The 12,136-nt window shown below is 40.7% G+C and overlaps 1 protein-coding gene across 1 annotated transcript; it reads right to left on the reverse strand.

The window, feature by feature from the left end:
* Positions 1–11,221: 11,221 nt before the first annotated feature.
* On the reverse strand, positions 11,222–11,932 carry LOC148028885 (calcium-dependent protein kinase 13-like). Its single transcript, XM_087688508.1, has one exon. It carries the CDS (start codon positions 11,930–11,932, stop codon positions 11,222–11,224), a length of 711 nt encoding a protein of 236 aa, XP_087544634.1.
* Positions 11,933–12,136: the final 204 nt, after the last annotated feature.

Genomic DNA, 12,136 nt, shown 5'->3' on the forward strand with positions numbered 1-12,136 from the left:
ATGGAAACTAGAAAGCCTGATTTTGCACAATGCATTGCTAGAGCATAAGTGTTTCACAAGTATGAACGCATGGATGAACAGGGAACTTACTAAGGGAATGAACCCACCAATAGGAGTACAACCCAAGAATTAGAATCAAACTAGAAACTAAGGACAAAGACACGGAGAGGACCAAACTGTCACATTGCCAAGGAAAGGGAAGGCATGGCAGGATTAGGAATACATCCTTAGCAAACTTTGTTGACCTCATAGACACTCTAGTGGGTCAAGAGGGAACTACCATGGCAGGTACCAACTCAAATGAGAACAACGTAGACTGAGACCTTCACCTCAATATGTCTAAGCACTCGGAGGACCTTCGATGACTTGTCACATCATACAACCAGCAAATGAGGATAGTGCACCATAGAAGATTGATTGAAGATGTTGTAGCTGACCTTGAGGAAGAGAGGTGATTGGCAAGGAGGCATTGCAATGCATGGCAAAGTATTGTCATTAGCAAAAGGCTCAGAGGCTACTCATGAGAGGGAACTCAACAAGATTCATAGGATCCTGGCCATATAGGGTAGGAATAGAATGGGAGGCAATAGCGATAGGGAGAGAATTTTGGAAGTCAATCTTACATTGAGCAAGCTACTCACTAAGAGATTGCTAGACACTACTAGCACCAAGCAGAGTGGGGAAACCTTGGCATCGTCATTGCTAGCCGAGTTGGGAGTTACCCCAACTACCAGAATTCAAACAAAACTACCCATAGTTGATAAGCAACTTGAAAAGTACTAGGTAGGGAATGACCCCTACAAATTTGTTGAGTAGTTCAAGCAAGTGTGTGAGGAAAATAGTCTCACAGACCCCACTTAGAGAGCCCAAGCATTTGGTCTCTACCTAGGAGACAAGGGACAAACTTGGTTCACCAGCATGGACAATGCTGAGCTTAATGACTTCACCCAACTGAAGGATCTCTTCATCAAGAGATTATCAGAGGTAGGATACTTTGATAACCTCATCGTGAAGCTAATGAATGTGAGTGAGATAGACAAGGAGGACATAAAGACTACGTTACCCATGTGAGGAGTCTCTATAAGAGGATACTTGCAACCGAACGACCCAATGAGAGCGTGGTCTCAACTGTGCTCATTAATGGGGTCCACAACGAAGAGATATATAAGGATCTACCAAGAAACTCAAACATGCAAAGGGATGTGCTTGCGAGAGTCTTTGAGGAAGCTATATAAGTAAATGATTTTCTTAGATATAGAAGCTCTCAAATGGCACAGTAGGGTAGCAATGCAGTTAAGAACACTGAGAGAGTGGTAGCAACTAGTGAATGAGCAGTCACACGAATAGGAGAAAGGGAAGAATATTGACCAGGCCCAAGCTATAGCCGATCTAAAAGCGAAGGTGGCTTGACTGTAAGAGTTAATACAAAGACCTATGCAACCCCACGTGCAGTGTGTGCACTGTGGAGGGAACACCTACCATCTGAATGCCCCAATCTAGCTAATGGGGTGGTACTCATTGGTTTTGGTAAAAGGTGACTTGCAATTAGTGATCAACCAATTGAATGAGACTATAGTGCAAGAGATTCCATTCTAAGGATGTAGTATCGTGAAACCTTGGACACTCTTGATATCTTTCAGGCAATGAATTGCCAACTGATTCCTTGATAATGGAATCACTTTTAGACTCCCTGGACAATTATACCTTTAATGAATATGTCTTTCGTAATTGTGGTCTTGAGGGGCTTTTACAATAGCCTCATGATGTTAGTCCAGGGCTATTATGGGGATTTCTTGTTGCTAACATGTCCTATTTTGGTTTCCAATGAGGTTAGTATGGGCTATGAGCTAGGTAATGATTGATCATCTTCCTACTTTGTCATGGATACATTGAATCATTCAATAGCACATTCATCGAACACCCCTTGCCATTTATGCAGGGTGTTAGCTAATCATTTGATGCATTTAGTATAGGGGTTGAATGGCCATCCTCTTGGTCTAGTTTTGTGCTTCAATATGGTTAATGTGGGAACCAAGGGTTTGTTTTCAAGTTTGTTGAATGGTGGGCTTTATGGTTATATTTTCTCACGCCAAAAGAGCCATTTTTTCTTATAGAGAATTGTTTAATCTCATCAAGCTAAGAGAGCCATTTGTTTGTTTGATGTGGGTGCAATTAATGGGTTTTGTTTTAGTGTTGTACTAAATAGATTTGACAGAGCACCTAGAGAGAGTCTCTTGATGTGGGGAAGCTTGTTGTGGCCAAGTCCAGGTGATATCCTTCTTTTTCAAGTTCTTTTCCTTTATGCTAAAATATGTGTATATTTACTTGGGGATTTTTTCTTTCGTTGGGGACTAGCATTCAAGGCATAAAGTACCAAAGTTAGGTTAGGTGTGTTGAGGGAGGTTTGAGCAGTTACCCACCTCTTGTAAAGACATTGTTTGATACTCTAAGAGCTATTTTTTAGGATAGTCCTAGTGATCCTATTCTACTAGCCTACTAGACAAGTGTTTCTAGGAATCCCTATTAGTTATGAGGTAGCTAGGGAAGCTTGCCAAATAAAAAAGAACAAACAATTAATATACCTAAAATATATAAGATATGAAGGTGTGTAAAAAGGGCGTTATAATCCCTAAATAATTAGAAATAAAGGAAGAAAAATTCCAAGAGCATATGCTCATTTCCTTGTGACAGCTTGGTAGATTTCTAGGGATGAGTTAGCAAGCACGAGACTGATGCCTTGCCTTCTTGGGGGGTGATATTTAGCCAAATATAAATAAGGATGGTTGGAGCAAAAATAAAAGTGAGTAGAAGAAAAAAGGATTTAGTGTCATCTCACAAGAGCTTGGTAGATTCTTGGTTAACGAGACTGGACACGTGAGGAAAATGCCCTATTTTCCTTGGGTCATAATGAACTTGTTTTTTGAATGCTTGCCATAGTCTACATTGCAATAAACTTTTTTTTTGAACGCTCATCCCAGTAGGGTTTCCTTGCCAACAGTTTGCTTGTTTAGTAGCACGTAGAAGGTGCATGGTAGACTCTGAGTCTCGATAGAAACTATCAATTTGCAGTTTCCTAGGAGTGGGTAGGATTGCCCCGAAAATGAGCTCAATTTTGCATTGGTTGGTTGCAATTGGGGTTACCCAATGTGGTCCAGTGTTCATGCGTTAAGATATTGGCATTAGCCCCCTCATTGATTAGTGCATCAAAGGTGCACATTGTTTGGGAGGTCATGTTGATCCGCAAGTAGGCTGGTACTACTGCTTCCTCATCGGCATCCTCGAGCTCTGTGATAGTCACAACTCTAATACTCAACTAGATCAATTGGAATGGAGTCTGTCCTGTGAGCATGCTCATCTCTCGAGGTTTAGAGTCTGCCCTGATATGTTCAATTACCCTTCCTTCCAAATCATACTCTATGATCTATACTTCCTCCTTACTCTCCTCATTGGTGGAGCCATAGTCCTTGTACTCATCATTGGAACTTTCAAATTGAATCTCTAGGTTGCTTGCAAGGTCCCTACACTCGGATGCAATCTCACTTGTGAAGAGAGCCCAATTATATGACAAATTTAGATTTTGCACCTTAGTCCATTGCCACTCCCTACTTTCCATAAGATCCTTAAGGGGTTTGAAGTTGGCAGTTGGGTTGCCAACCAACTCTCTTGACAAGCATTCAAGGTTTCCTTGAGGTTTAAGTTTGTTTGCTAGGTCTTGATAGGTGATAGATGTTGATTGGCCTATGGGACTTCGAGTCATCATGCACACATGTATTGTGGGAAAGTTAGAATTGATAGCACTCTTAGAGTTGATTGTGGGATTTACAGCATGCCTATACTCGTCCTCTTCCTCTAAGAATGGGAGGTTGATGGTTGCCAACACGTGCATCTAATCTTGCTCATCCTCAGGGCAAGGGATGTACTTTATTAAAGCCCCATAATTGCTTCTTGCTTTTGAGTTCCCCTTCAGCAAGTTAGAGATAGCTTCTAAATCCACGGATAAGGTCTTCCAAGTATCCATTTTTACTCAAACTTTAGATCTATTGCCTAAAAATATGAGACCATTATCCCAATCCTCTAGTACTCTATCATTTCTCCTTCATGGCCTTCCTAGTCCTCTAGTAGGATATTGTAATCCACTCCCTTTATGACTAAAAAGTTTACGAAGAACTAAATTCCCACTATCTGTATAGTGGCCAATCATTTAGGACTCCAAAGGGTCTAACCTTCATTGTGTTTTCTAGGGTGACATTGAACCTTGCAATTTCCACTAGTGGATTTCCCCAAGTTTGCAAGACTACATGACTAAGTATGCTAACCTTTGCTCTCGTGTCCACTATCCCCTTTCATGTAGCATCTCTTAAGGTAATGATAGGTAAGACTGTGTGCATCTTAGTGTCCTCCCAAAAGGCATTTATTTGTGGGGTTTTAGACATGGGATTCAGTGTTAGGCTGGGTATGTGTTTCATAGCATCGTGGTCTGGAAAGTCTTGTGGCTTATGGTCATTACTGTGTTCTACCCATTACATGAACTCTTGCCAGAGTGCGAGGTTTTGTCTAAGAAATTCCCCCAAAGACACTATCACAGGCATCGTTATGAGTGTTTCTAGCAAGCCACTATTCCTCTTTCCCTCCTCAGTTTTGTGGATTCCTTGTCGATGTTCTTGAACCATTTGTGTGTTTTGGTCATCTTGATGTGCTCATGTGGTGGCATTATATCTCATGCCCTCAAATATATAGGTGAGGCTGGTAGGATCATGGTTGAGAATTCATGTACCGCTTCCTCAACTATAGGTTCAGCATCTTGAAGGTGTGCCTATGCTTCTTTTATCCACTCCTTGACCTTATATGAAACTCCCAACTACTAGTTGGGGTCAAGGTACTCTCCAACCTTAGCGCTTCCCTTCTCTCTCATCTTAGGAGCCGATGTTTTTGCTTGGGCATCCATAAATTGCTTGCCTTTGGTTAATGTGGTCTCACTCTTGGTTTTGAGCATTATTTTTTCCTTGGATCTTTTCTTCTGTCGTCGTTTATTCTTCTTCCCTATAGAGGATGCATCTAAGTCACTACACCCACACTCCCATTTTAAAACTACTCGATGATGGGGGTCTTTTATGACAACCCCTACACTCACATACTTTGTAGGTCCTCAAGAAGGTCCATCAAAATATAATGTATAAACCAAGGTTTCATTGATGTAACCTACCATGACAACCAACCTACTCGTACTTATGATAGTCAAAATCTATGCTAGAGAGGATATGTAAGACATGTACAATCCCTCCTTCCTCAATTAACCTCAATAGGAACATTGGTAAGAACCCAATGACAATGATAGCAACAAATTTGAATATCCCACATGAAAGAGTCATCTTACCACTCAGTAATGTGATAATCCTTACTCCATTAGATCACTTTTCTTTGGTAGTATCGTTGCTCTAAATATGGATGCTCAAGATAAGGAATGGCTTTCCCCATCCAATAGTGTTAGTCCACTCTGCAAATTTAAGTTATATCTCTTGACGGACTTGCAAAGGCACTAAGTCCAACGTCAATCCCTACATATAATAGGGCTTTATTTATTGAAGTTTACTTTAGTTTTGAACTCTCCCCCTTGCAAATTTGCTAAAAGGTTTGTAGAGCCATTCTTTTCTATATGAACAATCTTATAAGGACCATCCCATTTGGATTCCAACTTGCCTGGGAAGAGCTCACAACAACAAACATCATAATATAGGATCAATTGATTCTTAGAAAATTTATACTTCTTAGCCCAAATATCATGAAGCATTTTCATCTATTTCTTCCCTACTTCTTGATGTAACAAGACTTGCAATTGAATCTCACAACAAGTTGTGCAAGGTAATTGAGCATTTCTTACAATGCTTCTTCTTCACTCAAAGAATGGTTTAGAGCGAACCTTACTATAGGTAACTCAATCTTCAGAAGTAAAACAGTCTTTCCCATATATTAATTTGAAAGGGGTGTGGCACATAGCTCTTTTAAATGTCGTATTATAAGCCTAGACAACAACATACAACTTTTTATCCCAATCACGCTTTCTCTTCGGATACTTGTTGAGAAGTAAGCATGTGAACTCTCCTTATACTAGAGAAGATAAGGGTAGCTAGGTGTAAATGAACTGGTGAGACAGGGAAGCAAGGGGAAACCCTAACCTTAACTCCTCTAGAGGCTATATAAATTGCCTAAAGTACACCCTCACTATTGAGGAGAGTGTACTAGTTGTACCTTGAACAACTTACTAAGAAAGATCTTATTTCATAGTCCCCCTAGTGGGCCATCTCCCTCTAAGAGGATTTGGGGAAATTCCTCCTCTGATGGCTGCTATGAGGAAAACCCTAATTGTGGGTTTCTGGCAGCCATAGGTAGAAAGCTCCAAGCTTTCCCATTTTCAAAATTTTCAATCTCTAATCATTAATAGTGATTCTAATCACTAAAGCATGTACTCTAAATTGTGTTCCTAGTTTGTGAGTATCTCCAGCACTCGGGGGACATCACAAGTTCACCGAGAAGCATGACTTCAATACCGATAATAAGTCAAGTGTCTCACCAAGTTTGACAAGGTAAACCTAAACATCTCAATCTTAAGATGAGTGCTTCTAAGCACTGAAAAGGAATTCAGTGACATCAATACTATTGCCCTATGAATATTGATGTGATTGAAATCTCCTTGGACTCTTCACCAAGTGTCAAGGTCATTGATCAACCTTGATCAACCAAATGCTCATATACTAAACCACAAGGAGGGGAGGAGCCAGAAGTCTAATCAAAGTTTGCCTCATTGAAACCTAGGAAAATAGTAAAACTTAAATCAAGGGTTGTTTGTAGAATAGGACCACCAAAATCTTATCTTGAGATATTACATATGTATGATTTCCAACCTTTTTCATCTTTACAATTTTCAAGTTGGTCATCATTTGTAGGGCTATCAATTCTGCTATTTTGTTTGTACTTGGCCACCTGTAAAGAACTAGACACTGCCATTGCTTAAAGCAATAGGTAAGACCTTCCTATAATGGCCATAGCCTATGTAGATGTAAGGCCTCAAATTCCCAAGTTCAATGGAAAATATTTTCATCCCTAGCAAGTTCTCATAAAATATAAAATGATGGAACGAGGCTACTGGCCCTTCATAAAAGGGACCAAAGTTATTGACCCATCCAATCCCCTTGATGTAGAAGATGATGAAAGAGCTCAAGCCATCATCATGCTTCATTTGAATGAATCTTTAATTTATCATATTGACAAACTCTCCATTGCCAAAAGAAGAAGTGGGATGAGCTTGAAAGGCTCTATGGCGCTATAGGGAAGAACTCCAAGATATTTCTAAAGATTGAGTTTTTTAGCTTGGAGTATAAACATGGAGAAGATCTAAGCAAGTTTATTTCACATATGAAGGGGCTCATGGCATAGCTGGCCTCTGTTCAAGCACCAATTCATGATGAAGATGCCATTGCCATCCTTCTAAAGTCTGTGAAGAAGGTCTTTCCAACCCTTGTTACTACCCTTACTAATATCCCAAACCCAACCTTGGCAAGTACCATCCAGCCATGCCTAAGAGAGGAGGAACCATAATGAAGGGACTTTAGCATTTACTTCCCGTGAGCAAGTATTAGTCCATACAACTTCTACAAAGTGCTCCTTTTGTCACAAAAAATGGTGTATTGTAAGCGATTATTGGAAGAAATATCCTTAAAAAATAAAGTGCAATAAATGCAAAAAGACCAAGAATATCACCAATAAAGTATCCCAGTGTTCATGGGATCAACATTTACATCTTTTACAATTTTTCTACAATAATACACCTCACTTTTCCACCAACAAAGTGCCTTTTGAAATTATCTATGGCCACAAAATGCCAACACCAACATCTCATTTAAGTTAGGAAGTGCCTTATATTGATGATTGGGTTCATACTTATTTCACTATTTTTAAACAAGTTAAAAATTTGATTGCTAAGGCCTAGCAATCTTATGTTAAGCAAGCTAATAAGAAACGCCGAGCTATGAGTTTTAAAGAAGGTGATTATGTTTGGTTGTGAATTGAGAAATGTAGAGTGCAGAGTGTTGAGAAAATTCCTAATGTTAAACTTGCATCTAGACTTTATGAACCATTCAAAAAATTTTCATTGTATCAATGCTAATGCTTTTAGATTAGAATTTCCCGCACATCGGAAAATTCATAAATACCTCTTATATTAGTCTTCTCCATCCATTTAAAGATTCATTACCTGTCCATCTCGTATATGATTCTCCACCATTGCTTGAAGATGATCATGAACCTTTAATTCCTAAATTTATTATTGATACTGATTATATGACCACCCACACTAGGAATACTTACCCTTGCTATCTTGTAAAATTTCAAAACCATCCTGTTGAGGAAGCTCAATGGATGATTGCATGTGCTCTGTTCTCCACATTTATTGACTCCACATCTAGCCAATAGCAATTGAGGACAATTGCTATTCCACCCTAGGGGTATGTTGGCAGACAGCTGGCACCTATATGAGGGGATGAGCGCCTTCAATGGTTCTCCCTTGTGTGCATGTTGATAGGATGAGTACCTTGAATGGTTCTCCCTTGTGTGCATGTTGATAGGATGAGTACCTTGAATGGTTCTCCATTAGCACAGGGTATGTTCCTAAGAGCAAATTACTTGAGGTTTTGGATGGAAGGTTGATGGGAACACCTATCCTTTTTAGGTGGGAGACTTATAGATGTGAATGCGGGTGAAGATGCTACAATATTTATATCTCAAGTGTTAATGTCTACATGATTTGATTATTTAATGGAATTTCAATGATTAGTTGATTTATTATAGTTAGTTGTATTTATTCAATTAATTATTTTTCTAACATGATTTTTTGAATTTTTGATAGGTGATGTATAGAGAAAGATGAATTTGATATACGCAATAAACGTAATTCATTCCAAAGACTTCTTCATTAAATTATTTAAATAAACTCATAGTCGTTTATTCTAAAACATGCGTACATCCTCTTTGTAAATATTTATTGATACTTGAGAATTTTAGAAGATATATTGAAGATATTTTAGAAATATTCTATGGCTCTCGACAGTTGTTGTGAGTTGTGTAATTGATTATAACCATTGAGATTGATTGTAAAGGGTCTATCTTTGGGCAAAGAAAGATTCATTTTAATATTATAAATAGGACACTGAGGAGATACCCACTCGAACAATTGCACCCAATAGTGTGTCATTCAACTTTTCTTTACTCTTCTTTACGTTTATTTTGAGTTTTATAAGTCATGCATTCAATTTTTATAAGAAAAGAGAGTAAGGGAGAGCTTCTTTTGCTCGCTACGAGCAAGTCTCGCATTTGATCTACGCAAAACAAACTTGCACTAAACACTAGCTTCTACTCTACTACTCAAATGGCAAATCTAATGGTTTCGTTGGTTTTGAAAGGGGGGAAACCATATGATGCCTAATCAAAACTCTCTCAAATCGCTTCTTCTCCCCTCCTCCCATCTCGAGTGCTATTTGCTACCATGAAAACTGCAATCACACGCTGCATGAATTCGAGATCCCTTCTTTTTGCACGAGATCTCTAAAACTAGTTGAAAAGAAACTTGCTTTATGCATGACACCCTATTCTAGAGGTTTTCTACACATTTTTTAGAATATTTACAAGAAATAATATCCAAAATATCAAAAATAGACTAAACTTGTCAAAAAATCATGTAAGTTTGAACCATCCATACTATGAACACTAACAGTAATGACTAATATGACATTGACTCTCTAGATTAATAACAAAGTTGGATGATGATGCACTCAAGGGTTTTTCACATCGTGTTCGTGTAGTGGTACAAGAGCGCATGCATAGTCTCCTATAGTTTATGTCTCTATGTTGATCTTAGTTTTATTTTATGTAACGAAACCTCAACAAAGCAATGCGAAAATTAGAGCAGATGTAATTTTAAGAGGGCTTGCATTTACAATTGTGTGTCTTGTTTATATGGGCATTAGGATGTTCCTATCAACCACACTTTTATACACAATTGTACACATATAATTAGACATATTCATGAATCTATGTCTAATAATTGTGTCTATGGTTGAATTTTGTTGTAGTGGGTTGGGTTCAATCGCATCTGTATTTGTATTTATATGTGCAACTAAATTGTAGAATAAGTGTCTCCATAAATGAGTTTATTTATTACAAGATTATCAACATACAGATTAAACATAATAGTAAATGTGTATATATTCATGACTCTCAATATGACCATAAGTTTTTTTCTTAGCTCATAAAATATGTATATTTACTCAAATATAGGCATTTTTTGTTGAACTTACAGGTACATAAAATGGTAATTGAACAATTGCCTTTAAATTGGTATGAGATGTCATCGAATATGTGCTAAAACTGTTGGTGAAAATTCACAAGGGCATTCTAGAAACATTCAAAGTTTGCAATAGAGAAAACTACAGGAGGGACCACAAAGTGTTTACATCTTACGGCTAATAAACATTAGGAGAGAGACTTCAACATAAGGACACTCAGGAGTCCAAACTCTTAAGGACATACTCAAACAAAAAAGGTGTGCCTTGCCAATGGGTTATACCCAAAGCGGTTTGAGAGTGTATGGATGTGTGTGTTCGAGCCTTGGATGCAACCTTGAAGCATCTTTCAAAATCCAAGCCTTATGAAGAAAGGAATAAGAAAAGGTGTGCCTTTGTATAGTAGTTTAGGTTTTGACGTTCATGTTCGGGCTCTATTCTCGTTTAGGTGTTCTTCGGGACTTGGAAGTTTTTCGATCACCTTTTGCACATGCTTACGACTCTTTTGAAAGCATTGTAAACGGCTTGAATGAAACGATGGGACCAACGTCGGGTGAGTCCACCATCCTCTTGCACAGAGCTGGCGTCTTCAGCAGGAAAGCACGTGGATAAGCGATCCCATGTACCGACTATGGCCAGCCTAACCTCTTGCATAGAGTTGGCGTCCCTACGCCGTTTCATAGCTTGAAGCGGCGCCCGTGGGTGCATCCAAGGATCCGCCATGACGGCATTCAAGCTGAGCCTCTCGGTGGGGTTCGGGCAGAGCAAGGCTCTGATCATGACATCCTTTGCCTCTGTAGACACGTGACACTGCGAGGGAGGGTCTCGCAGGTGGGCCGGCGATTCTGCGGGCGTGGTTTTGTTCATCTCCAGGTAGTCGAGGCCATGCGTCACGTGGAATGCGAGTGATCAGGGCCGTTGCCTGCGAGGACCCTGCTGCGAATGGCGTGTCGATCTGGGCCGTCAACGAAAGGATAGAAACCGAAGAGGAGTAGGTGGAGGAGGAAGCCAAGGCTCCACAGATCGGCGGTCTGGTTGTAGCTCTGGCCCAGGAGGATCTCGGGTGCGGCGTAGTGGGGGCCGCTGCCTCCGAGGCCCGACAGGCTGGGCTGCTGCATGAAGTCCGCGGGGGTCCCGAAGTCAGCCAGCTTGAGGTCGGCGTAGGAGCATGTCGGAGACGGCAGAAGGACGTTCTGGATCTTCACGTCTCGGTGCGCGATCCCTCGCTCGTGGCAGAAGGAGAGAGCCCCTGCGACGGCCCTTAAGGGCTGCGCGGCTTCGCGCTCGGGCAGGCGCCCCTGCCTCGTGACGTGGTGAAAGAGGTCCCCGCCGGCGCAGAGCTCCAGCACCAGGTGCACGTAGTTCTGATCCTCCACGTGCTCCAGGAGGGTCACAATGTTGCGATGGCCGCGCAGCGTCTCCAGGACCTCGATCTCCGCCTGCGCATGCGCCCGCGACGTCTCATCGTGCTTCCACACCGACTTGCATGCGCACCTCTCCCGCGTCGATAACCTCGTGCACACCCGCACCACTCCCTCCGCCCCCTTGGACCACGACTCCAGCTGCGGACCGATCTCAATTATATCCTTCACCTTGTCCATGTCGTCGACCTTTTCTGTATCTTCATCAATCGATCTCTGGAAGTCGTGAGACTATTATGATTGTTTTCTTCTGCTGCACAGCCTCTCGTCACGCTGTGGCTGTTAGCCGACTAGTTATGTTAATCCTTCTGCCGACTAAAGCATGAGTTGACTTGTATCATATTGTGTACGCGGCCACGAAGCTCCTAGCTTACAACATTCAGT

This window comes from Lygodium microphyllum, chromosome 11, assembly GCF_053477565.2.
Source record: "Lygodium microphyllum isolate KBCC chromosome 11, Lygodium_microphyllum_v1.1.10, whole genome shotgun sequence".
NCBI lineage: Eukaryota > Viridiplantae > Streptophyta > Polypodiopsida > Schizaeales > Lygodiaceae > Lygodium > Lygodium microphyllum.

Excerpts from the sequence above, each read along its gene's own strand:
- LOC148028885 (XM_087688508.1), bottom strand. The coding sequence starts at position 11,932 with ATGGACAAGGTGAAGGATATAATTGAGATCGGTCCGCAGCTGGAGTCG.